General features: G+C 48.1%; 1 protein-coding gene across 5 annotated transcripts in view; it reads left to right on the forward strand.

Annotated features, from left to right (window-relative positions):
• Arhgef7 (Rho guanine nucleotide exchange factor 7) overlaps nt 1-25,407 on the forward strand; it is a 129,365-nt gene that overhangs the window by 98,977 nt on the left and 4,981 nt on the right. For 3 of the 5 annotated variants that reach the window (XM_071611648.1, XM_027938834.3, XM_071611649.1), the window contains 9 exons: nt 1,221-1,359; nt 2,215-2,274; nt 3,469-3,615; nt 5,279-5,365; nt 7,452-7,530; nt 7,717-7,856; nt 9,645-9,869; nt 12,295-12,388; nt 16,160-16,249. In XM_071611648.1, the coding sequence (XP_071467749.1) occupies nt 1,221-1,359; nt 2,215-2,274; nt 3,469-3,615; nt 5,279-5,365; nt 7,452-7,530; nt 7,717-7,856; nt 9,645-9,869; nt 12,295-12,388; nt 16,160-16,249 (1,061 nt within the window). Of the gene's footprint in view, nt 1-1,220; nt 1,360-2,214; nt 2,275-3,468; nt 3,616-5,278; nt 5,366-7,451; nt 7,531-7,716; nt 7,857-9,644; nt 9,870-12,294; nt 12,389-16,159; nt 16,250-18,987; nt 19,165-22,244; nt 22,446-25,407 lie in introns of all 5 variants that reach the window. The other 2 variants (XR_011707432.1, XM_027938833.3) reach the window with 2 other exon arrangements.

Below are 25,407 nucleotides of genomic sequence, written 5' to 3' on the forward strand. Positions count from 1 at the left end.
TTCTATATATAGAATTGAGGGAATGTGCATTATGCCTGTTAATTTGTTATAACTGGGATTATGTAAAGTTTCCCTTTTTTATGGTTTGCTTTGATTTTGGTGTCAAATGTGTGATTTATGTATATGTGTAGGAGTTCTGTGCATCACCCTGGTCTCCCAGGATGTGACATGGTATCTGAGGTGTGGGTACTACCTTTGTCTCCTGGGACTTGGCATGACTGGGTGGGAGGTTACCCTGGTCTCCTGGAACATGACATGGTGGCTGGGGTAACACCCCAGCCTCTAGGGACTTGGTACGATGACAGGGAGGGGATATGTCATCCTGGTCTCCCTTAACTCTTGCCTCCCTTTCTCACCTACAGCTGTGGGGCTCCTGATGTCTGGATGATGCATACACAGTGAGGGATAGCCTCCTTGAGCCCTAGCAGGCACCTTATAGGTCACCTGTTCTGTGTCGGCAGTCATAGGTGTTGGTGACTACAGTCCCCACAGTGCCTGCTCATTGATTTCTGTTGAACTTGGAGCAGGGACAGTGGCTGTAGACATGAATGGCTTGGGAGAACTAGTCACAGAAAATGTTAGGTGAATGTAGTAAAGGGACGGTGGCAGAAGAATAGGAAGGTGTTTCAGACTTCTTTTAGGTTTCTAATTTATGGGCATGTCCTTGGTTTTTCCATCTTCCTGTATGCTGAGGGTGAAATGTGGTGACAGCGTGATGTGCTGCTTCTGCTTCAGAGCCCACGGACCTGGTCTTTTTTGTGGAGCTGCGGTGCACGCCCGCAGGTGGGAGGTGCACCTCTGCAGAAGGCAATGAAAAGGCATTTGGTGCGTGGCACTGGGCCGCTTGAGGTGCAGGTGGCCCTTGCGTAGCTCACCTGGTTCAGGAGTGTCTTTCCCTTGAGCAGCTTGATGGCAATTCTTGCTATCTTGACTCTGAGATGCTTGGAATCCATTGCAGCTCTAAGAGCGTGAACTTCCATTTGGACAGGTCTGCATGTTGTGACATACTGGGGGACCCTTTTGCGAATGGAATTGCATGTATTCTGTGGGAGAGGAACCTTTTTGGAGTTCCCTTTGGTGTCTTGAGATAAACAGCACAGGTTTGTTTGTAAAAACTGCAACGTTCATAAACACTGGCCCTCACTAACAGAAACCTTGCCATATTGTCTTTGGCCCTAACCCCAAGCATCTTCTCTTTTCCACCATGCCCCTGTTGCCAGCGAGGACCTGGGGGAGTTCATGGAGACAAAAGGTGCCAGCAGCCCTGGGATCCTGGTGCTGACCACTGGCCTCAGCAAACCATTCATGCGCCTGGACAAATACCCCACGCTGCTCAAGGAGCTGGAGAGACACATGGAGGTGCTTCCTCCCTGCCAACCCTGAGTCCTTGAGCAAGGAGGGATGACATGGGTCAGACTGCTATCAGGGACAGTATCATTAGTGATTCACTTTAGAAGCCAGGACCAACACAGAGTTTAGAATCTGTGACTTAGTGGATTTTCAAAATGACTTTGTTAAATATGAAGTTTTTCTCCTTATTCTTGTTCTGTAAGAAAGCATTTGCTGCTTTGCCTTCTTGCTCTCTCATCGACCACTGCTGATAGGACAGTTTCCAAAAGCTAGAAAATGGGGGCTGGGTTTGTAGCTCAGTGGTGGAGCCCTTGCCTAGCATGTGAGAGGCACTGGGTTCGATCCTCAGCACCATATAAAATAAATAAGTAAAGGTATTGTGACCATTTACAACTAAAATATATTATTTTTTAAAAAACACTAGAAAATGTGAACTCATTTCCAAATGGTATTTTGATTAACAAGTTGCAGACCTGACAAATTCAGGTTTCAGGTATTCTCTGGGCTTGGGCAGGCAACCTGTCTGTAGCCAGATGGTTCATCAGGCCTGCTCAGGCCTCCCCTTCAGTTGCTGAGCATGGCTTGGCCACTCTGCAGCTGAGAATCAGAGATGCCCTGCAAATAGAGGTGGTCGAGTTCAGCAAAGCTGCATTTACAGAAGATGTTTGCTGACCATTGCTCAGGCTATTCCCCTGAACCCACTGACTCCATGATGCCCTTAAAGAATAGGATTGCCACTGTGATGCTAAGAAGAAAACTGCTTGTTGAGGACAAAGATTTGGAAAGGTTTTAGGCCAAGCTACAGAGAGAGGCCTTTTAAGAAAAGCTTTTGTGAAAGCTAATAGCATGTTTCTTTATCTAAAGGATTATCATCCTGATAGACAAGACATTCAGAGATCCATGACTGCCTTCAAAACCCTTGCGGTGAGTATAGTGGACGAATGGGACCTGGGAGCAAGAAGGGAGGGAGGGAAAAGAGACCACTGGGGAATGATATTGGCCAGATTATATTGCTGTGATGTTTGCATGTACGAATATGTTAACAGTGAATCTACCATTATATACAATTATAATGTACCCACAAAATATATGTGGAATGACCCTTGCAATAAGTGGGCAAGCACACCATGGTTTCTTCCACAGACAGGTGATGGCAAATGAATGTAGAATCGGCAGCTGAAAAGGTCAGATGCAAAGACATTGCTTGGAACGAACTAAGAACTAAGACAGCATTCCATGGCTAGGAAATTCTCTTGCATTAGAATATTGTGGGCACCAGAAAGATGAAGTGATGATTTCTCCCTTTTGAAGAGGCATAGCATAATTAATGCTGCATTTCCAAACCTCCATGCACAGGCTCTTTAGTGGTGTTCTGGGGAGTGTAGTGCTGGGGTTCTGTCTCTTCTCTTGTCATGTTGTTCCAGCTGTGTTTTAAGTTGTCCTTTATATATAGTGCAAATTGTTCTCACCCTTTTTCCTCTTATCAGTCTTCTTTGTTGGCAGACACTAATAAAGCCAGAAGAAAAATATTTGTCTTGTCCACTGCATATATATATATATATATATATATATATATATATATATATATATATATATATGTGTTTTGTAGATGGGCACAGTGCCTTTATTTATTTTTATGTGGTGCTGAGGATTGAACCCAGTGCCTCCCACATTCTACGCAAGTGCTCTACCACTGGGCTATAGCCGCAGCCCCCCACTCTGTATTTCTACTTCCTAAAAGTGGCAAAAATCTGCCATTTTCCTAATAGTATTTGGTACTCAGAGGAGTTGTGTGCTTTGCTTCTTTTGATTATATACTTTTAAAACTTGTTATTCCAGACAGTAAAGCAAATTGTTCCATAGATTTGTCTTTCTTAAGAAGTAAGATACAGGGGATGGGACCATAGCTTATTGGTAGAGCACTTGCCTTCCACATGTGAGGCACTGAGTTCGATCCTCAGCACCACATAAAAATAAATAAAGATATTGTGTCTATCTACAACTAAAAAATAAAGAAGTCAGACACAAAACGATAATTGTTTTAAGAAGTAATATAGCCAAACCTTAAGATTCTGGAGGCTTCTGTCTCTTTGAACAGTGCCGTTCTGTGTCTTGCAGGCCCAGTGTCAAGAAGTACGAAAAAGGAAAGAGCTTGAGTTGCAGATCCTGACGGAAGCCATCCGAAGCTGGGAGGGAGATGACATCAAGACCCTGGGCAATGTCATTTACATGTCCCAGGTCATGATCCAGTGTGCAGGAAGTGAGGTACTGAAGTGCATGGGCACCACTGTGGCCTCTACCCACATGATAGAGCATTTTGAAGAGATGTCAAGCCAGAACAGATTGTAATTGTGCTCTACTTTCTATATCAACAGAAACAAGAGAGGCTTATGGCATAATAGAGGGCTATTGACCAGTTTAGATCTGCAGGATCCACTTATCCAGACCTGTGAACTGGAAGCAGGACTACAGGTTTCCAGGGTGTGCAAACAGCTGCCCTGGGGTCCTGTGCACTGGCCCAGCCAGGGGCTTCCCTCTCAGGAATCTGTGGTTGTGGATGGCTTAGGCCCTTACATTTTTCTCTTAATGTGTTCTAATTGGTGTTCACTTAGGGGAGTAAAAACCATTTTCTTAAGAGTTTGTTAAGTGAGAAATCAAACCAGATACTTGTGCTGTGTCCACTTAGTGCAAGTGAAGCAGGTGGGTGACTTACAGGTTCTTGGGTCACTAAGCAGGTGTCTCTTATGGTTTGATTCTACCTTTGCAAATATAAGCAACACGTGCTGATGCCCATTGTCAAACATGAAACTTGTGATGGTTAGATAACTGAATTTGGTGTGCACTGTTGATCCCTTCTTAACCTGACTTTTTAAATTTACCTGCAGACAAGATCCTTTAGTCCGCGTGCCATAATGAATTTCCTTATTTACCACAATGATCAAAACACCTAGACCTGTCTAGAAGTGGTTTGCTTTTTACTCATATGAAGTGAACTTTATTTAAGATACCCAGGGGAAGCACGTCTAAGAGCATGTTCTTTAGTACACTAGATGGCCACAGCCTTGGTGAGTGTTGCTCTAAGAATGACCTAGGCTATCCGGGCCACAGTCTGAGGGATGCTTCCCAGGTGCACCATGGGTCTTCATGGGGGGAGGGTGATGGTCGCTTCCAGAGGAGTCTTACACACACAGCCTCTCTCTTTGGAGGTGCTTTGAGGTGTGTTGAGTGGCCATGTGTTCTGGAGAAGGCACCTGGGAAACTGCTTTCTAGTGTTGGCCTCACATCTTGGGGCCATCTGGCCTTTCCATTTCTGTTTCCTTTGAGATTCCTGGCCTTGGTTACCTTATTGAAGCAAAGAATTTTTAGTGCACAGGTCATACTATTTTAAGTCATTTGTGTAACTAGAGAACGTTTATGAAGTGGATGAAGCACATATAGCTCTCAAAATGCGAGGAAACAATGATAGAATTTGTTTTAACATTTTGTCCAGTCCTTCCTTAACCTCAAAGAATCCACTGGTTCTGCCTTGCCCCACTAAAATTTTATAAATTCTCTTTCTCTAAACCATGAAAAGAAAATTGTAGATGAACTAGAAATAGCTAATGGCAGAGCAGAACTCCTTCACTATTTAGTTTTCAAAGATGCTTCACAGGTGTTGTGAACCCAGGATTAGTTTATTTTCTTTTTGTATTGAATAGTTTAGCAATCCAGGGTCTTCACCTGTGTGTTCAAACTCTCTCATATATTAAGGGTTAACATAGAATTGATCATAATTTTGTTTCCATTTCATTTATTTAATGCATTTTGTTAGGAATATATAAACAAGAAATATAGTGTAGTGTTTCCTAGGGCCTTAAAGTATTGTGTTCACATTTGTAAATAGATGTGTTTTTAAAATTATTTGGATTTGTTTGTTTTTTTATATTAGGAAAAGAATGAAAGATACCTTCTGCTCTTCCCAAACCTTTTGCTAATGTTGTCTGGCAGTCCCAGGATGAGTGGTTTCATCTATCAGGTAAAACACGTTTGGAATTCTGTTTTATTGTTTATGGTAGACCTGAGGATCCTTTCAGGCTGGCTCTGAACTTCAGCATGAAGCAGTCCCTGTTTCTGTATGTGCTGTGTCCTAGGCATGCTGTGCTGTGTGCATCCATTGCCTGTGTGTCAGTGTGACTCTTCAGATGTAGACCAGCATTTGTTCTGAGCAAACTGAAAGGAAGAAGTGTGTTGGTGGAGTGGCCTTGAAGCACACTGGTGCTGTGGTGCCATCCGTCTCCCTGGGTTTGCTTTCTGCTCTGTGGAACACAGGCTGGGCTGGGGCTGGGGCCTGTTGGGAGACATAGCACAGCACCCCCAGCTATATCAGCACAAGTGCTGTCATTGGACCTTTGTTCTTAATTGTTCCACGGGTTTTGTTTGAGAAAATGGGAGAGCTGATTGGAGATGGAATGTAAGGGGGCGGGGCTTTTGTCTGCTGCTGCTGCTGCTCTGATTTACAGTGGGGGTATTAAGTAGCTCCTGTGTATCTGAGAGATACCCTTGGCAGTTTTCAGTGATGACTTTCTGTGACAATGGAAGCTAATACTTCCACCTCTGTTTCCAGAAACTGGCCGGTTTCAAGATGTGCTAGCGAGGGAAGCTACATCTTTGTTTTCTCTGGGTGGCATTTCTTTGGTGTGTGTTTTGTTTTGTCCCAGTAAGGACTAGGGCGTCAAGGAGGTGTGGCACTTATTCCAGAGTTGGGTGAAGCCTGGTGCTGCTCTGGCCTTGGGGTGGGCCTTATCCCCTGACAAGGCTGCCTTGCTGTTGCATTGGTGTCTCACCAGCAGGGTCCCGCCTTCTTCTTTTTGACAGTTTCCCAGGGACATCCCTGTCCTGGGTGCAGGGAAGCCCCACTGCAGGAACACTGGCTTTGGGGCTGAGGTGCATGCTGCTGCTGTGGTGTGCCAGGCAAAACATGAATCTGCAGCTTCAATTTCATAGCATTTCTCACAGCTGTCAGCAGTCCTATGCCTAATGGGTCTGGGAAAGGAGCATGTCTTGTGTTTTCCGGATGGGCCTGGCCTTGGTGTCAGTCAGCTGCTGTCTTGGCTGCTGAGCTTCAGGACATAGCTCCTCAGCCTCACATCACTAACACTTTGGGTTGGATGATTGTTTACTTGGGAGGCGAGATAGGGGGACTGTCCTTGTGCTATAGGATGTGATTGCTTCTCTGGCCTCTGCCTACCTGATGTTGGGAGCATCTGCATGTTGTGGTACTACCACATGTCTGGGGACGTCCCTTGTGTGTTGTGGGAGCTCTGTGTCTGGGTGCTGGTGCAGTCCTGCTCCTCTGCTTACAGTGGCTCCATGCAGCTTGGCTTAGAATGACCCCAACTTCCCTAAAGGCTTAGTCCAGTTGTGTGGTCTGTGTGCCCAGGGCAAGCTGTGCATTTGGAATACCATGTGATAGGCATAAGCTGTAGTGTTGTCTGTTCCCTCCAGGGAAGCAGCCTGTCCCTTGAGTGTAGACCTTTGCTGCTGTGTTGTTTTGGAGGGTGACATTTGGGGCTAGCTCTGCTTTGTGTATGGGCATCAGCCTGGCCCCATTGTGTGTCTCCAGCTGACGTTCCCTGCTCAGATCCCTCAGGGTGGCTGCCTGCCCTGCAGTGCTTTAGCACAGCCCCTTTGCTGTGGGCAGACTGCGTTGTAACTGGTAAGGCAGCCCGCGTTGTAACTGGTAAGGCAGCCCGTATGCCTGACCCATCTCCCACCCTGTCTCTGCCTTCATGTGTTGAGCTTACTCCCTTCTGTGTCCTTTGAAACAGCTGTGATACACGTTAGTTTTGTTATAGTAGGTAACGTTTTTATGTCCTGGTGTTTGTTTAGAGTAATTGAGCAGATGAAAATTTTCTTTGTTTTTTGAACTTTAGCTTTTTGAACATTCATCGTTTTGTAGGCTGATTCCTTACCTGAGAGTTTTCTTTATATTATGCATGCACTGTCACAAGCAGCATGACACCATTGCCACCTCCAAAGTCATTTAATATTTATTTTAATAACAGAACTTATTTACTAGAAAGGCACTAATTGCATTTTTTTTGTGGGGGGGTCTTTTTTAGGGAAAGCTACCAACGACAGGAATGACAATCACAAAGCTTGAGGACAGTGAAAATCATAGGAATGCGTTTGAAATATCAGGTGATAGGCACAAGCCGTGTGTGTGCTGTCTGTCCCCGCCAGGGAGGCAGCCTGTCTCTTGAGCGCAGACCTTGCTGATGCATTTTGGAGGGTGACGTTTAAGCATTGCTGAGTCGTGTTCTGGGCATGTGCGTGTATGTGCTTCCTGCCCGAGTTTCCACTTCACCCTGTTTCCCTCCTTTCCAGGGAGCATGATCGAGCGGATACTGGTGTCCTGCAACAACCAGCAGGACCTGCAGGAATGGGTGGACCATCTGCAGAAGCAGACGAAGGTCACATCTGCGGGCAACCCCACCATCAAGCCCCACTCCGTGCCATCTCACACTGTAAGGGCTCCCGAGATCTCCTCCTCCCAGCTTCAAGTGGTGATGGCCTGTGGTGGGGCTGGCACTGGGTGCTCTTGTGTCTCAGCCCTCTGTCAGGCATTCTCATGAGTTGGTTGACATTTGTGGGGCATGTGGCCTTTGCTCTGAATGGCCCCAAAAGACGGACTGGAGAGAGTGTTGCTTCTAAAATCCCCAGAAAGCACTGTCCATGGATGAGAAATTTTAGCTGTGTGTGTTATGTTTGTTTAAAAAAAAACAACAAAAAACACAGTAAATTACGGTAATGACGAGAAGGGCCAGATTCATGTTGAAGGCATAAAATATGGTTTTTGAGTCACTGTTTTGATTTTAAGAAATTTATTTTTCACTTTAAAAAGTTTAGCAGCTCTTTAGAGAGAACTTATCAAAATGAATGAACACCAAAGTTTCAGTGTTTAAACCTCTCTGTACTGGTGTTTAGTAATAAATTGATGTCGAATAAACACTTATCATCTTTATCAAATAGTATTGAAAAACTGGGCAGATCTTTGAAAGAATGAATTAGGATTACACAGCACTTTGAATTTGTGTTTTCTCACATCTTCATAGGGGGGGCAGGTTGGGATAGTTTTACCAGTGGTTCATTTCTCCTTTAGTGGTTCACCACTTTAAGCATCTCTGGGCCTCCCGCAACGCAGCCTGAGTCTTATTCTCATTTAGCATCAAGCACCATCTTCTGAGTTTCCAACTGGAGGGGAATGAACCAAACATTACCTGCTGTGGCATTATTGCCAGAAGGGGTGTTCAAAATAATGTCATCCGGCTGTGCCGGTCAGCTGATTTTTTTTTATAGTTCCACCCCCCTCACAGGGGCCAACTTTGGAGAGTACAGGAGGCTCGCACTCCCAGGCATGGAGCCTTCCCCTTTTGCCTGTGTTCCCATGTCATGAATATATTCAGAGAGTGGCCCCCAGGTTGCCGCTCCTCCTAGCTGCCTGTGCTGCCTGTTGGCTGACTTGAGGCTGCTGGCTCCTGCTGTGTGCCACTTACTTTATTCAGCATTTTCTGATTTCACTGTCAGTGTGATGGAATGGAGGCGGAGGGGTGTTCCAGGAATATGAACCTTATTAATGACACACCCTTATAAAAATCAGATTTTGAATAGCTTGTTTTCACTATGGCTAAGTTTTTCAGGAAAAGTTGTATTTTGTTTTATCCTGGATATTGGCAATTTTCTATCAAGGCCCAGGTTCTAGCTCTTTGGGGCTTTATAGACCTTTGTTGCAACTCAGCTTTGCCCTTTTAACATGAAAGCGGTCACAGACAGGACTGGACCTGCTTGCTGTGTCAGGAGATGTTTCTCTCCTTCCTTTCCCTCTCCCTCAGCACAGTATCCAGGCCCTAGTGGACAGGGCAGATTGTCCCTCCCTAGCAGGCACTGGGCTAGTTGTGCAAGGATCACCAGGAAGTGAATCACGTGACTAGGGAGCGTGTCCTCCCCCTGTTGTCACATTCCAGTATAGGCAATGCCAGATCTCTTAGGAAATTCTGACGCTCCTGCAGAGTGATGAACCTTTTCCTAAATGTGGGAGGCCGGGCTTGAGTCCATGGTGCAGAACTGCTTTCTTCCAACAACAGTAAGGTGTTCCTGTAGCAGACAGTGCCTGCAACCCTTTGCCCAGCCCAGAAATGGACCACTAGGCTTGTTTCCTACCTCTAAGGAGCAGAGTGAGATGCACATGCTCAGTCCTTTACGGGACTCTGCTGGTCTCATGCTCTCTCTGCTCTTCTCACTTTTGTCCCTGGCAGCTCCCCTCGCATCCCGTCACCCCATCCAGCAAGCATGCAGACAGCAAGCCCATGGCTCTGACACCTGCCTACCACACGCTCCCCCACCCCTCCCACCATGGTGCCCCGCACACCACCATCAGCTGGGGGCCCCTGGAGCCTCCAAAGACCCCCAAGCCCTGGAGTCTGAGCTGCCTGCGGCCCGCGCCCCCTCTCCGGCCCTCAGCTGCACTCTGCTACAAGGAGGTAAGGTCCTTTGGCCGCTCACACAATAGCCAGTCTGTCTGTGTGAGTTTCTTGTTCTGTACTTCATTCCAGTTTTTGTTTCAATGAATTCAGAAATGAAAATTCATGTTTCTGTGACATAAAAAAATGCAAATTAGTTTCATGAGAGCTGTGAAGTAGAGTCACCTTGGTTCTCTTACCATTCCCTTCAACTGTTAGGGTCTCAGGAGACATGGGGGATGGGTGTACTCACTTGCTTGGGTGTGCACCTATGGCAGGAGCTGGGGAGGGATAGGCCCCAAGCAGTCATGACTTTCGTGCCTTTGTGCTACACCTCTTAGCCCATTCTTTCAGTTTGAGATCCTATCCGTGAACCCTGGAGCAATTTCGGATGAAGAGAACATTTACAAATAAAAATGGAAACAGTCATGTCAGGCGATGCTCCTTGAACTTGTGAGGAGTTGTGGTGCAATCTGCAGTCTTCTTCATTCTGACTGGGTCTTGTTCCAAACGTGAGGTGCACCTCATGTCAGGTGCCATTCCTAGTAAGTCCATCTGCCCCTGCGCCTGCCCTGAGCAGGAGGGGAACACCTTGAGAGTGCATCCTGAGAAGTGCCTTCACCTGAGGACACTGGTTATTGATGTGCGCGTATGAGAAGAGTGTGAGTTTGTGAACAGAGAATGTGCATGCTTGTGAGTGTGCGTGTGATAAGGAGTCATGCATGAGTGTGTGAGGATAAGAGCAATTGTGTAAGTGTGAAAGAATAAGTATGTGCGAGAATGAATGTGCATGAATATGAGCACACTTATAAGTGTGCAAGATAAGTGGGCTTATGAGTTTGAGAATGAGAGTGGGCTTATAAGCATGTGTGGAAATGAGTGTGGGTGTGCAAGATGAGCGTGCTTGTGAATGTGAGAATGAAAGTGAGCTTGTGAGCATGTGAAAGTGAGTATTAGAGTGCAGTTGTGAGCACAAGTGTGGGTATAAATGCATAAGAACGAGTGTGCAAGTGAGCATAGTTGTATGTGGTGATGTGCCACATCCTGGCCTGGAGCCTGCACATCCAGCCAGGGGCCACATCGCCAGGGTTGCTGGGGCAGACCCTTCTTCCATTCATGCCAGCGAAGCAGGAGTACTATCTGCGAAATTTCAGTCAGCCTTTACATTGTTCTTAACTCATTAAGAGTCTTGCCGAGAGTCACCCCAGAGAGAAGTTTTAAATTGTGGGTAGCTGCATGAAGGATATTGATGTTCTTTGTTAGTGTTGTGGTATAAAGAAGAAGTGAGATAATGCAGGCAAGCACTGATGAGGTTTAATTACTGGAGACTGCTGGACGAAGGAGTAGAAGGGGTAAGGGAGGGTCACGGAAGCAAGCTTAAGCATGTTGGTTGTGATACGTTGCACTCCAATGACTTTTAGATGCCGGGAGAGAGAAGTGCGTTCATTCTCTGCTTACAGCTTGTTATTTCCAGTGCCTTAAAACCCTAGTGAGAAGTCGTCCCTAGGAACAGGAGCCCTGGAGTGCTGCCCATCAGGCCGCCTGGTGGGTGCAGGGTGCGGGCAGAGGTGCTGGATCCTGTTCCCTGAGCCCTGGAGTGCAGGTGCCTGCTGGGCAGGGCAGGGCAGGGCACTGACCTCTCCAGGGGTCTTGGCAACTTCTTCTGAGTCAGAGAAGCAGTGGAGCCCACGTTGGAAGTGGTTCTTCGGAAACTGATTCCTGGGGCACTGAGAAGACCTTGTACATGTTCATTTACACAGAGAAGATTTTGAAGTGGTAACGTCAGAAGTCAGGCTCTGTTCCCTTAGTGCTTTGAGTTGGGTTCTGTAGCATGTCTGCCCCGAGTGTGGGACAGCCTTCTTCAGTATCTGTGTCCAGCATGTGCTCAGCAGTTGAGACGTCACCTGTCCCGTCACCTCCACTTAGTTTTCACCTCAGGATGAAGATGTGCCAAGTGGGCAGGGCTGGTGGTCCCTCCCAAGCAGGCATGGGACTGGCTGTGCGTGCGCCACAGCTGTGCCTGGGCCCAGGGCGGTGGGTGTGTGGCCTCTCCCTGGAGGCTTCAAGCACTTTGCTGCAGGAGCTGATTTGCCTCGGTTCCCTCACCTCTCCCTAGTCAGCTGTGCCAGGCAGGTCTGCTCCGTAGTGGCCAAGCCCAGCTCCCACCGCCTGCCCTTTCTCTCTTGCCAGTGGGGACCTCTGCCACTTGCCATCCCAGGACTGGTAAGACCCAGGTAGCACAGGGGTCCCTGTTGGAGTTGAGGGGATCAGTGGTGAATGCTGAAGACACCTGTTGGTCTTTCACCACTGTTCCACAGCTGGCAAAGGCCAGTGAGAGTTGAGGGAAGTGTGTGTGGCTGCTTTGCCTTGGGGCACTGTCCTGACACCCAGGAGAGCTGGCAGGTTTTGGCATCTGTCAGTGTTTCCTGTCCTTTGTGTTTCCCAGGATCTTAGTAAGAGTCCCAAGACCATGAAAAAGCTGCTGCCGAAGCGCAAACCTGAACGGAAGCCTTCAGACGAGGAGTTCGCCTTGCGGAAAAGTGAGTCCCTGTACTGGGTGTGGGGGCTTAGCGTGCACGGTGGAGAAGCGGCTGGAGAAACAGTTATGGTCTTCCCATAACTGCAGGCAGCAGGGCCTACTCCTTGAGGTGGGACCAGCAGATGGGCAGGAAACATGGGTTAGGAGGCTGGGGGCAGGACTGTGCTGTAAATGGGGCCTTACCTGCTCTTATCCACTTGGCCCATGAAGCCTGACATGCTAGGATTCCTGGAGTTTCCTCTCCACCCAGTAGGGCTGTGGCCTGTTCTCTTCACATATCAGGATCACAGTCTTTGCTGTCTCTTCCTGGGGGACTCAGAGGTGAGCTTTCATAGGCTCCAGGGAGCTAGAAGCAGTCTCTGCCCTACCCTGGGGTCCTATACTGTGCTCACAGGGAAACTCACACTCAGGTGCTCAGGCCATAGCTTTGGGATTCATAAAGTTAGTCACTTGCTGAACCAGTGGGAAGTTTCCCTGCCCTGCTTCATGCTGGGTGATATTTGCCCCATGGGACATACAGCAATGTCTGAAGACACTGTAGTTGTCACAGCTGGGTAAGGGCTACTACCCTCAATGGTAGACCAGGGGTATCACACAGCATCCACAGGGCACACAGACTCATCTTACCCAGCACATCAGGCCTGGTGACTGCTGCAGAGGAGCGCAGCAAGCATGCGGCCATCTAGGGGACTGTCCAGGGCTGAAGGAAAGCTCCTGGTGGGGACAGGGCATGATCATTCCACCCTGATGTCCCTCCCTGCAGGACAGAGCCCATTAGCCAGCAGGTGCCAGCAGGGGTCTTCCGCAGGCCTTGCAATTCTCGGGAGTCACTTTTCTTTTCACTGTACTCATTGGGACCCTTAAGGGGTTTATTTCCAAAAGAAGGCCCAAGGGAGAGATTTTTTACTCAGAACTTGAGGGTAGTTTTGGCATCACCAGGAAAGGTGCCAGCTTGGCCCAGCAGCTCTGATCCAGGTGCTAAGCAGCTTCTTCTCCATCCTTTGTGTGAGGCCATTTTAATGTGGGGGAAGCAGCTTCTTGAGCAGCTCCGATGTGATCGCCCTGTCCTCGTGTCCATGTGTCACCTGGTGTGGGTGGCTGTACTGCCTGCTCCTTGCCCTGGTGCACAGGTTCCAGTCCACCAGAGCAGTGTGTGCAGTCCTTGTGAGGTGTGCCTAAGGCTTGGCTGGGCCCACTGTGTCCTCCTGGCTGCCACTGCTTGCTGTGCAGGGGAGATGAGGCTGGGCTCCAGGATGTCTGGTGGCCCTCTCATAACAGGTATTTGCTCAGCACCTTCTGTGTGGAGCACACATCTGTGTCATGGGTGCCATAGACGCAGGTGCGCTCGTCAGTCACGGGCAGACGCTTAGCCCTGTCTGTGCTGTATGAGAGACACAGCTGTGAAAGAAGGAAACATCCCTGACCTCCTAGAGCTCAGGTTTTGCAGAAGACAGAGGAGAAACAAGACAAACTCTCAGCGCATGTCTGGGGAGTGCTCAGACTGGCCGGGGCTGGTGGGACGGCTTCCATGCAAGGGCAGTATCTGAGTAGAGGCATTGCAGTCTCTTCAGCCCTGGCTGCAGGTGCAAGAAGGGGCTGCCTGGGGAGTGAGGGACTGGTGATGCCAGAGCCCTTGAGGTGCCTCAGGCAGTGGGGTGCCTCAGGGTCCAGAGGTCTCGCCTATTGCATGAGAGCAAGCAGGCTGAAGCAAAAGTGGAGCCAGGTGCTGAGGGTGAGAGGGGATGGTAGTGGGCCCAGGTTGATGGAGACAGTAAAATGTGGGCAGATGTCCTGGGTGGGGGTGCTGAATGAAGGTAGGACCTATGGTAATGGTTCTCTGGGTGGGATTTGCCCCAGGGCACATTAAGCAATGTCTGAAGACATTCTAGTCCTTACAGCTGGGTGAGGGCTACTGTCCTCTGTGGTAGAGACACAGCATCCTACAGACTCATCTTGTGCAGTGGATAAGCAGTGTGGAGGCTGGGAGTACAGGCCCACAGGCCTTGTATGTGAGGCCTGTGGTTTTCAGCATTGTGGCCTTGGGGTGCACTACAGGAGCCATGACGGGCAGGGCAGGCACAGGGCTGGGCCAGCCAGGACGATGTGGAGCATGAGACTCTCAGGAGGTATCCAGGAGCAAGTATTAGCTGGATGGTGAACATATGATTCGATGTCCGGGGAAGGCCCAGACTGGGGTGAAGATGTGTTATTTCAAGCACAAGTTTGGGCCAATGGAGAGGAGAAGCAGTGGGGTATCCAAGTGCCCTGCCCTGCAGTCCTCGCATGTGAGGGTCAGGAGGACCTGTGAGACAGAGGACTAAAGGAAATTCTGTGTAAGTGGTCTCTGTGACAGTGCCACGTATCGCGGGTGCAGGTGAGCCTCGCTGCTTTAAGCCACTGTGATTTCATAAGTTGTTTCAGCCTTTATTGCATCCAGGATCCCAGCGTTGTTCTAGTCTGTGAAATGGCTCAGACCACACAGCAAGTGTGTGATTCCCCGCCTTGGCTACTTGCATCTGCCCGCAGTGGCGAAGGTAGATCAGCATGGTGGTTTGTTGAAAGCCAGAGCTGTTTTCAGATTCCTGCCTCATTCTCTGCCTTCCTTTGTACTCAGCCATGTCTCACACGGGCAGTTGGTTACATCAGCTGGACTGATAGGGTCCCCACAAAGACACAGTCCTGCACCACCACAGGGAACAGCCTGCCTTTGGAAGTTCCCTGCAGGAGCCCTCGGTGGAAGTGGACTTCTCGCCTCTGAGGAAGTGGGTTGTTACAGGAGCCTGTCGGAAGATTGTTTCCAGTTAGTGAGATTTAGGCCTTTTCTTGGGAGCTCTTAAGTTCTTGCATTGTGAGTTATTGTCTAGTAATGAATATTGGGTTTGAATACTGGTATGAATTTTACTCTCTCAAAATGACATCGAGGCTTCATTGTTATACCACTATTAATACTTTAGCCTTCTGTTCTTTCCACATTTTCTATTAGAGTAGGTGAGCCTTTTAAAATAGGTACCCAAGTAGTATCTTAGGAAAGAAAGAAAACAGAAAAAGAGGAAGATAAAGAAAATAAGCCGCTTGCCCATATGTGTAACACCTCCTGGGTGCACGCTGATGTGAGAGCCTGTGCCCACTGCCACTGCCTCGGGCTTTAACCCTGTGTTCTTGTGCCTGCTCTCAGTGGAGACAGGGCCAGTGTCCAAGAGCCGGCTCAAGGAAGGGCTCTGCAAGGAGGCTGTGAGGAGCGCTGACCTGGCTTGTGAATTTTGTAGATTGACCTCTAAGGTAGGAATTTGTGTTAGAGGGAAGCTCCTTTGCAGGCCTGCATCAGATGCCTTTCGAGGTCACTGCCCACCTCTGCTGGTGTTGGTGTTGTCGGGTTGGTTTCGAGGATGTGAGCCCAGGCTCTTGTTGATGAGGTGGAATGGCTTTCCCTACTAACTGTGCTTTTGTGAGTTGCTGACTCTTTTCTCTTGTCCTTTTTTAATTTGTGTGGGAGGGGCCTCCTTTTTTTAATGGCTTAGCAAGACAGCTAAGGATAGCAGCCCTTTGCTAGATAAATTACAGATAAAAATATTTAAAAAACTGAAAATCCTTTTTGAATATACACATTTGTAGATATTAAGAGAGCAGTTGCCTGACGAGAAAGTAAAAGGAGGGCTCTCTCACCTGCTGGTGTCAGCTGAGTTGATGCCTCTGAGCACACGCTGTCTGACCGCTTGTGGAGTGTGGCTGTGGGATGGGTGTCTGGGAGTGATGCCTCTGCATCTCTCTGCAGGCACGGCGGCTCTGGAAGAAGATGCTCAGATTCTGAAGGTCATCGAGGCTTACTGCACAAGCGCCAAGACACGGCAGACCCTCAACTCAAGTAAGTTTCACGGGAGCGCGCTGGGATGTGTGTTCTCGTCACGATCTAAACGTTGCTGCATGCCTGAGCTGTTCTGAGGGAGGGAAGGAGGGAGGTCTCAGAGACGTGTCAAGCAACACACAGGGAGCCTGAGTCCCTGAGCCATGTGAGCAGCATCTGAGCTTGAGCAGAGCAGCAGCGTGTGTTGTGGCCAGTGCTCTCTGTAGGGCGCCGCCAGCATCGCTAAGGCTTGCGCCTAGCTGTGCTCAGACGGCAGTGGAAGGCTACTTGTTCAGCCTTCACATTGCTGCTGTAAGGTAGGGACTCGGCTTGTTTTTTTTAAGCTCTTCAGAATTGTTGTTTATGGTCCAAAATATAAACCTAGAGTGAGGCTTCTGTTAGCTTCCCTTTCTTTTTCTTATAAATATTTGGAAATAAGCACAAACTACCTTAATTTGGTTGATTGATCACCACAGAATTTGCCGTGTCTTATGTATAATGTTTAAGTAGAAACAGTTCAGTCTGTGGTGTGAACAGGGAGGAGGTGGCTTTTCACATCTCCCTGGCAGGGGTGAGGGCAGCGCAGTGTGGCGGCAGCTGGGCATCAGTGCATGGCCCAGGGGGGCCTCTCCACCTCAGTGGGCCTCTTGGCCTGCTGCTCCTTATTTTGGGGGCTTTTCTTGGCCTTGGAGACCTGGGTGGTTGAGACATGACCTGGGCATAAAAGCTGGCTTCCCTTGGTGAGTTTGGGTTCTTCCGCCGTGGCTTTTGGCAGAGCATGTCCCTCCCGTCTTCATTCTCATGCCTGCAGGTGTGGCGTTTCAGCTTAGCGTGTGTCCTACTTAACTAATGCTGAAAACCAGAAACATGGGACAAGGACTTTGTAGCCGGTGCAGCTTTGTCAGAGGTGCCTGTGGCTGTGAACATAAGCTAGCCATCAGGGGCCAGGTAGATGTGTGTGGCCTCAACCTTTTTTACATTTCTAGTGTCTTCATTTAGATTTTTTTCTAGTGGTCAGCAATGTCCTTGTTCTGGTGAAGTCTACTCTCTGGTGAAGGTGCCTATTGTAGTGTCTGGTCGAGGGATGGGAAAGAAGTGGAAAGGCCTGGGTACTCCAGCAAACTAGAACACCTATGTGTGCAGTTAGGCAGTCATTTGTAAGTGTGGAGTATTGTGATTAAAGGTATTACATTTTCATAATTTGTTAGTGATTGTATTTTAGGTAGACTAGACTATAAAATGTTTATAAATTTATTGATTTCGAATTTGGGATTTTTAAAAAGTGGTCCTCTGAGTTTCAGTTACTTGAATAAAGTTTAACTTAGTAGTCTCAGCTGAAGGTCCTAGTCTCTCAGGGGTGTGTGTGCTTTGTGGGCCTCACAGGGCCACCTTATGGCTTCGCTGCTGCCAGGTATGCCAGAGGGATGACCTGCAGCTTCCACAGAGCCTTTCTTAGTGCAATGTCCATGTCACCGTGTCCACTCTTCCCATGCAAGAAAGCATTGGTCAGTAGTCTGATTTGCTTTTGGTTGATACTATGGGCAGAACTGCCTGGGACAGAGAGGATAATCAGCCAAGGCGTCGACCTCACACTGCCAGCACAGGTGGTGATGAGGCATGCATGTCTGTGCAGGAGGGCACCCTTCCTCACCAAGTGGAGATGGCTCACAGTGCAGCAGCTTTGGCATGTTAATGTGCAGTAACAACAGCTTTTAGAAGGAGTTTATTTTACCAGAATTCAGCTCAGTTCAGTGTGCATTTGGGTACCAACAGGACTTTAGAAACCAAGGATCTGAGTATTGATTTTTGCTCAAGGAAGTAGTGACCTGCACAGACTGTGGGGGCTTAGTTCACATGCAGTCTGCACAGAGGCTCCTTGCTGCTGTGGCTTCCAGTCCCCATCACAGCCCTGTCTCCCTGAGGGAGGCCCTTTGCAGCCCTGCATGCTCTCGTGCCCAGCTGCCTGCCAGGTTCACTGCTCTCTATCCCAGCCGTTCCCTGCCCACTGCCAATCTCCTCTTAGCATAGTAGCATCGCCTGTTCATGCCTGTCATCCTGATGGGGAAAGGCCTGCACCAGGTTGATAACATTGTGAATAAACTCGACCTCTGCTCTGGCAAGCCCCACAAACAGTAGTGGAAGGGCCAGGCACCCTCTTAAATTCTTTTCTCCACTCTGAACCTTTTGCACTGACTGTAGGTTGATAAGGTAAGTTTAGACCCCTGCTGGTGATGTATAGCTTGCAGAGATCAAGAAGTAAGTCAAAACATGTTTGACATTATTTTGCATTTAATGCATTTGTTCACTGAATAGGCAGTAGTTTCAGCTACATAAATGGTACCTTTTATATATAATGTCCTGAGACCATTTGTTAATAGGAAGTAGTTAATTGTCAAGTGTTTATGGAATCATCATTTGGACATGGGCAAATCTGTAGAAAATTTTTTAGGTGAGTGCTTTATCTTAACAAAAGAGCAATTAGAGATAATATTGGATATAGGTTTATTAAAACAACTGATCTAGTGTTGTTCTGAGGGTTGTGCTAATAATTAATAAGTTCATTATTTAAAACCCAGCCATAAATAAGGAGAAATAAGCATTGTTGCCATTTTTTTAACAATATTTTCTCTTTTCCTTCTCTTCCCATCACCTTTTGCTTTTGTTTCATGTTTTGGTTGTGGCTCTTCCTGTCCGTCCTCCTCATCCCACCTCTGCCTGTCGCACCTGTCACTCCACCATCCCACCCCACCCCGTCTTAGCATGGCAAGGCACTGACCTGATGCATAATCACGTCTTGGCTGATGACGACCAATCAAGTCTAGACTCCTTGGGTCGTCGCAGTAGCCTTTCTCGTTTGGAGCCCTCAGACCTCTCGGAAGACTCTGAGTATGACAGTATATGGACAGCCCATAGTTACAGAATGGGTTCTGCATCTCGTAAGAGCTGTTGCTCATATATATCTCACCAGAACTAATGCACTTCTGAGCTTTTCTTAACCAATGCTTGTTGTATCGCAGCCTGCTTTTCTTAGATGTTTCTTGCTGTTCCTTGTCTCTTTTATGTGATATTTTAACAACTTTTGAGAGTGTTCCTGGTATTTTCCATTGTACCTCGTGGAGGCTTAATTGCCAATCTGAGTATGCATTCAAACTGCTGCCTGTTGAGGAAGATGGTGGGTTCACATGAGCCTGTACCAAGGGTGCTTTTCCCAATGGAGCATTGTTTTATACAAACTCAAAATGTTTTTTTTTTTTTCTCCTTCTGTGTAGCGACTGTTTCATTTCTTTTTGGATACAGCTGTATGGACACTTTTGTATTTTATACCAGAACCACACAGGTTTGCGATCTTAAGTGCCAGCAACACAGAGGAGACTCTGGCCTTATGTAGGAACTTAGGTTTTTTTATGTGTAACATTTGACCAAGTAGCTGTGGCAAGGCACTGAGAGGAGCATCTGTAATGAGGCTCCGAGTGCGAGTGATGCGTGTCATGCTGCCGTGCAGTGCTGTGTGGCTCTGGTCCTGGCAGGTACACAGAAGGGCGGGTGTTGCATTTTTCAGAGCTGTCTTGACCCCCATAGCTCTGTGCCCTCATGTGTCCTGCATGTGGCGTTTGCGGGGAGCTCCTCTTTCCAAAGGCGAGCTCACAGTTGCAGTGCAGTCACTGATCATTACAGCACATCCCCTGCCTTGTTGGGACTGCAGCCATGGCACTGAAACGCTGAGCCGCTCTATTCAGAGCCCCAGCACTACAACTTTAGGTCCAAAGTCGGAAGGAAGCATCTCGCCCCTGCAGAGTAGGCTGTGCGCAGAGCGTGCAGGGTTGTACGCTTGGCTTCCATCACGGCGGCTGCCCCTGACATCCACGCTGCGCTGTCTGTGAGAGCCGCAAGCACACCCTTGCTTCCAGCAGCCACCTACAGTGAAACTCCGTTCACAGCCCTGCAGAATTAGCCCCACGCCTCACTGTGTGGGTCGGGGAAGGCACAAGGCTGCCATGTCCCTTGGAGAAAACCACCCTGCCTTCCTGGGATTGGTTGTAAGGAGTTTTCACTGGCCTCCCTTGGGCTGATGTCGCTTGAGAAAGACTGAATGTGGTGTGTTGCATTCAGTTGCAGCAGCACGCCCACGCCTGATCATGGCTTTGGGGGCAGAACCGTCTTCTCCCTCACACGCTGTTTGGTGTTAAAATGGAACCTCTTGGTTGTATTTTACGTGTCCATTGGAACCAGCTTCAGAGACAGGATGCCATGGTGAATCGGAAATAACATTATTTCCTTTCTAGGGCGCTGGAGTTCCGGGTGGCAGTGGCGTCTCTCCACCACCCCTCGGCAGCCCGCATGCTCAGTGTTGTGCATTGTGCGCTCTGACACAGTGCCGAGCCTGGGAACTGGGCCCTGCTGCTTGCCCGCCAGCGGTGCTAGTGAACTCCTGGTGGGGCGTGCTGCTCAGCAAGCTGGGTGCCATGTCTGCCGGAGTGAGGCGAGGCACAGGGCCCTGGGGCACCAGTGTGTTCCCACAGCCACAGAGCTGTTCGCACCAACTGGAGATTTCATATTTTTATATCAATTAGTAAAATAAGAAAGTGGAGGAGCAGTCTTCTGAAATTAGCACCCAGTATTAATCTATAGTAGAGACGAGGTTTGCGTGTATTCAAATAGCAAGTGGAGATTTTTGACAAGTCTAATGCAAAGTTTTTATACTTACCTAATATCATGCAATGGATTTAGAAGCAATTTCGTTTTTATATCACACAGAGTAATGCTCTTTTTTGGAATTCACAGAATACCTGCTTTGGGACTGTGGTAACTAGCGCGGCAGCTTCGATGCCTTGGCTGCGCCTTCGTTGGTGCGGTTGCCAGTTAGTGCTGCGGGACCACAGTGAGGTGCAGCTGCCGCACTTGGACTTCCTTCAGCCCAAGTCTCATTTGGTTGTCATCAGTTTCTCTGCACCAAAGTTCTGATGCTTTGCCATCATTTCTTTTTGTATCAGTGAAAGCCACTTGATGATTTTTGTTGATGATGAGATCACTACAGAATAATAGTCTGGCTTTTTCTTTATTTGAATTCATTTCAAAATCTGACACCATTGGCTTTTTTTGACCTGGTTAGAAGTGTTAGTGCACAGGCCTGGAAGATGGTCTTCATGTAGCAGGTGACAGACATCCAAAGGCCAGCCTGTGTACTTCCGTGGGACGTCATTCGTGCTCACACTCGAACTTCAGGCTTCTGCAAGCCTGCCTTCTGATATGGTTGATTTCATGACAGAAGGTTGAAGGTTGGGCTAGGAGGCAGGTCTAGGCCAGCGTCAGACCTTCTACAGATGTTCCCATTGAACTAACATGCGCCAGAAGTATTTAATACGCTATCTAATTTTGTGTTTTGCCTAAAATTGCCAAAACACAGTAATGTGTATATAGTGGTATAAGATCTTGGACAAAAGCTATATATTGTGCTCTTTATCTGTGAATGGGAAAAGCCATTTTTAGTACATGACTGCCATTTGAAAATTCACTTGGATGTATATCTGAATGTTGCATTGTATTGTACAGTATGCATATTATTGTTTGTGGTTGCATATGGCAATGAAGTGTTTGTTTTATATTAAAAAAAAGACATGTTATGTACAGTTGAAATAAATTTTGCATTTGCTAGCCCGTGGCTTTTAATATTTGTTCCGTGGGGGAGGGGAAGAGCACAGTTTGCCGCTGACACAGCAGGACTTTCCTCCCCAGCACAGCATCTCCAAGGCGGGCCAGGCCGCAGGCCTGGAGAGTCTGCCTCCGGAAAGGAGCTGCGGCTTTCTTAGGCTGGCTGTGCGCTAGATAATACAGGGCACTCCTGGCCCATTCTTGTGTTTTATATCCCTTTCTTTTTTTAAAACAAATTTTTAATCACTGGAAGGTCTGTCTTCAAAAAAGAATCATTATTGGTTTGGGGGCACAAATGGAAAAAAGCACGACTTTTAAATTTTTTAAATTTAAACTAAAGTCAGCATTTTCCTTTTGTTTTACAAAGTGCATGCCCATGACTCAGAAGAGGAAAGCAAGCAGAGTAAAAGGAAGGAAGAAGTCGCTGGTGCAGTGCAGGGCTAGGCTGAGGTGTGGATGGAGAGCTCTCAGGGAAGAGGCCCGCCTTCTTTCCCTAGGAAGGAAAAGCGGGCTCCAGCCTCAGAGCCGTGGAACAGCATGGCCTGCGTGGACTTGGAGAGTCTGCCAAGTAGGTTTCTAAGTGGAATGCTTGGTCCCTCCCAAAGTCGCCTCCTTAGTTGATGTAGTTGGTGCAGACTGGGAAGGTCACAGGCCTAAGAGGGAAAGCACCAGATGGACGGATCGGACTGACCGCTGGCCCATAGACAGCCGCTCTGCTGACAGGCTCAGCCTACACACACGTCACACCTGCCGTGGACTTGACCTTAAGGCTCTGTGGTTGTGTGTCATCAGTGTGTGCCCCCGCCCCCCCGCCCCCCCCCCCAGTGGTGTTCCAGCAGCCAGGACGACAGCACAGACAGGCGTGGAGTCCCAGGTGATCCCTGCTCTGCTACAGCCTGAGCACGTCACCTCATCCATAAGGTGGAATTGCTAGATGAGATCTGTGCTTCTCACATTAAGGTCCATAGTCCTTGGGACCTGGGGGAAGGTTCTGAGACGTGGCTAATGATGTGTTCCCACAGGATCACACCTTGTATGAAATGGATACTGCCATGGGGACCCAGGGGCTACTCATGTCTCTGCCATGTGGCACTAGTGCTCCTAAAGTGACCATGTGGACTGTTCCAGCAGGCCTTGAAGGGTGGACACTGTGCACCTGCAGGCACATTAGAGTCCTTCAGTATGAGGAAGTGCGGGATTGGTAGTACAGATAGTGTTTTGTTGTGTTACGTTTTTCTTATTCCTGCCTCCATACCGAAACCGTAAGTCCAGGGACAAATCAGCAGTTGTGTGTCTTTTCAGACTTAGGTCTGTAGGCTAGTTAGTACCGCTCAGATGTTACCCAGAAAACCCAAGATGCTAATGTGGATGCTGAAAAAAATGTTGAGCACTCAGATGAGTTCCCCACGTCCTAGGAGCGGAGTGCTGTGGCAAACCTCAGCAAACCCATAATGCTGTGCAGGGTGCGGTGAATCTCCAGGCAGCGGCTGCAGAACGTGGTGTTTCCTGAGCCTCCCCTACTGTTCCCAGCTCCACAAAGTCGAGAACCTCAGCTCTCCCTGTCCTGGAGCCACCCAAAACCTGGGCATGTGTCTGAAGCCCAGTTGTGGGGTTTTAAATGAAGTGCTAGACCATTCTTTGCTTGTTGTGCTGTTAAGTGTTTTTCCTAGCCTAGATAATTCAGGAAAATTGTGCCACAGTCCCTCTAAGAATACTTTAATAATATCTGAGATTAGCCAACTTATTTACAAACCTGGTTAGAAAATATTTCTTTATTGTTTTGTTGAAAGATTTTTCTTTTTTTTTTTGTTATTTTATAAAAATATGTTATACTGAAACTGGACAGATGATTGGCATTGCATGAACTCCTCGGCAAACTTCTGACCTTGATTTATAAACCTCTTGGCTCACCTCAGATTGATCAGCAGCATTATCCACGTTGCAATGTTTCAGGAACAGAGCAGTTAGTTAGTACATTCTGTCTGTAATATTTATTCTCATACTTACTGTAGCCATTTAATGTATTTGCAAAAGTGAGATCGGAGTCATGCATATACAGCCATTTACTGGTCCTCATGGGTTTTAGGTCCTCAGATTAATTATGTTACTTAGAAACTTGAGGCATTTATCCATGAATTTGTTTGGTAAGAAATAGTTGTAAAACAGTGTTTAATCCTCAATGTTTAATGTAGAGATGGTAATGAGCTGAGACTCCTAACCAGAGTCACCTGGGGCACGTGGCCCTCACATCTCATAGCACCTCCTTTCTCACAGAGTGGTGTCCTTTGTGACTTTATCTTACTCGTTTGTAAGCAGTGTACTCATTGTACTGGTAGAATTTAATCTGCCTGAGTGTATTTACATAGAACCTCTCCACCTCCTCTTTCTCCATGGTCCTTTTGAAGATGTGTATTGCAAGTTGAACAGGACACATTCCCCACTGATGTCTCTTTTGACTCTGAGGTAGTCATCAGTCATCTGGACCCAAAGTAGGGCTCTTGGGGACTTGATAACTTTAGGAAACTCAGGATCTACTGAATTGTGTACTGTGACCAGCTTACTTGTCTTCACAGGGAAGATTAAGTGGAGCCCTTTGTTGTCTACACTGGGGTATAAATATCTGATTCTTTGGAATCCTTCTGTGTTTTGCTGGGCAGATATCACATGAATTAACTTTTCCTTCGAAAGACAGGTAACAGAAGTTTGGATAAGAGGCACAGGAGACTTTTCATCTGGCTGGTACCTGTGCTTTCCCTGCAGTTCTCTTGTGGTCTGCGTGGCCCGCAGCATTCCCCACTAACAGGAAAAGCCTAGAAGGAGGCAGCCTGCAGTCCCGGGAGGTCTCTCATGGTCCCTTGTCACCTAGAGGGGGTCTCTGCCTGTCTGCTGCACCTGTCAGAGGTCTCTGGGGGCTGATGTGGTCAGCCTGGTGATGCTTTAAAAATGCGTTTCTCTGCAGGACTGCATCTGAAGTTCAGTCTCCCTGGGATCTGGGTCACTGTGGAAGGGGTGGTAGCTGCAGCCCCTGCCTACCACTGTGAACAGGGCACCTTGCATGGGAAGACTGTCTTGGAATAGTCTAGACATTTCCTGGTGAATACTCAGCATGCCTGCTCATGTGGCTTGGACAGAATTCTCAGCACTGTGCTTGGTCTCAGTGCACAGAGAAGCCTCTCCTCTCAGGGGTGTCAGAAATGACTGACATGGAGCTCACACTGTATAATGCAGAATTGTGCGTGGCTGCTTACCCAGAGTGTGCTCTTCTGCCCTCAGCTTACTGAGGGTGGACACAGCGCCCTAGTTTGATCCAGTCTCTGCCCTTCTGGTCTGGCACGGGGCTTGTGCCTGGTGCCCTCTGATAGAGTGGGTTTTGCGGGTGCACAGAGGGCAGTCCAGGGAGACTTGCCTGAGGCCTTGGTTCCCTAGGCTGCAGTGTCTCTGAACTGCCATTGCCAAATGGCCAGCCCTGCTTGCCTGTCAGGGATGCTGGTCCCTCTTGGCAGCAACTGTGCATCTTGCCTCTGTATAGT

The sequence above is a fragment of the Marmota flaviventris genome, chromosome 4, assembly GCF_047511675.1.
Source record: "Marmota flaviventris isolate mMarFla1 chromosome 4, mMarFla1.hap1, whole genome shotgun sequence".
Lineage (NCBI taxonomy): Eukaryota > Metazoa > Chordata > Mammalia > Rodentia > Sciuridae > Marmota > Marmota flaviventris.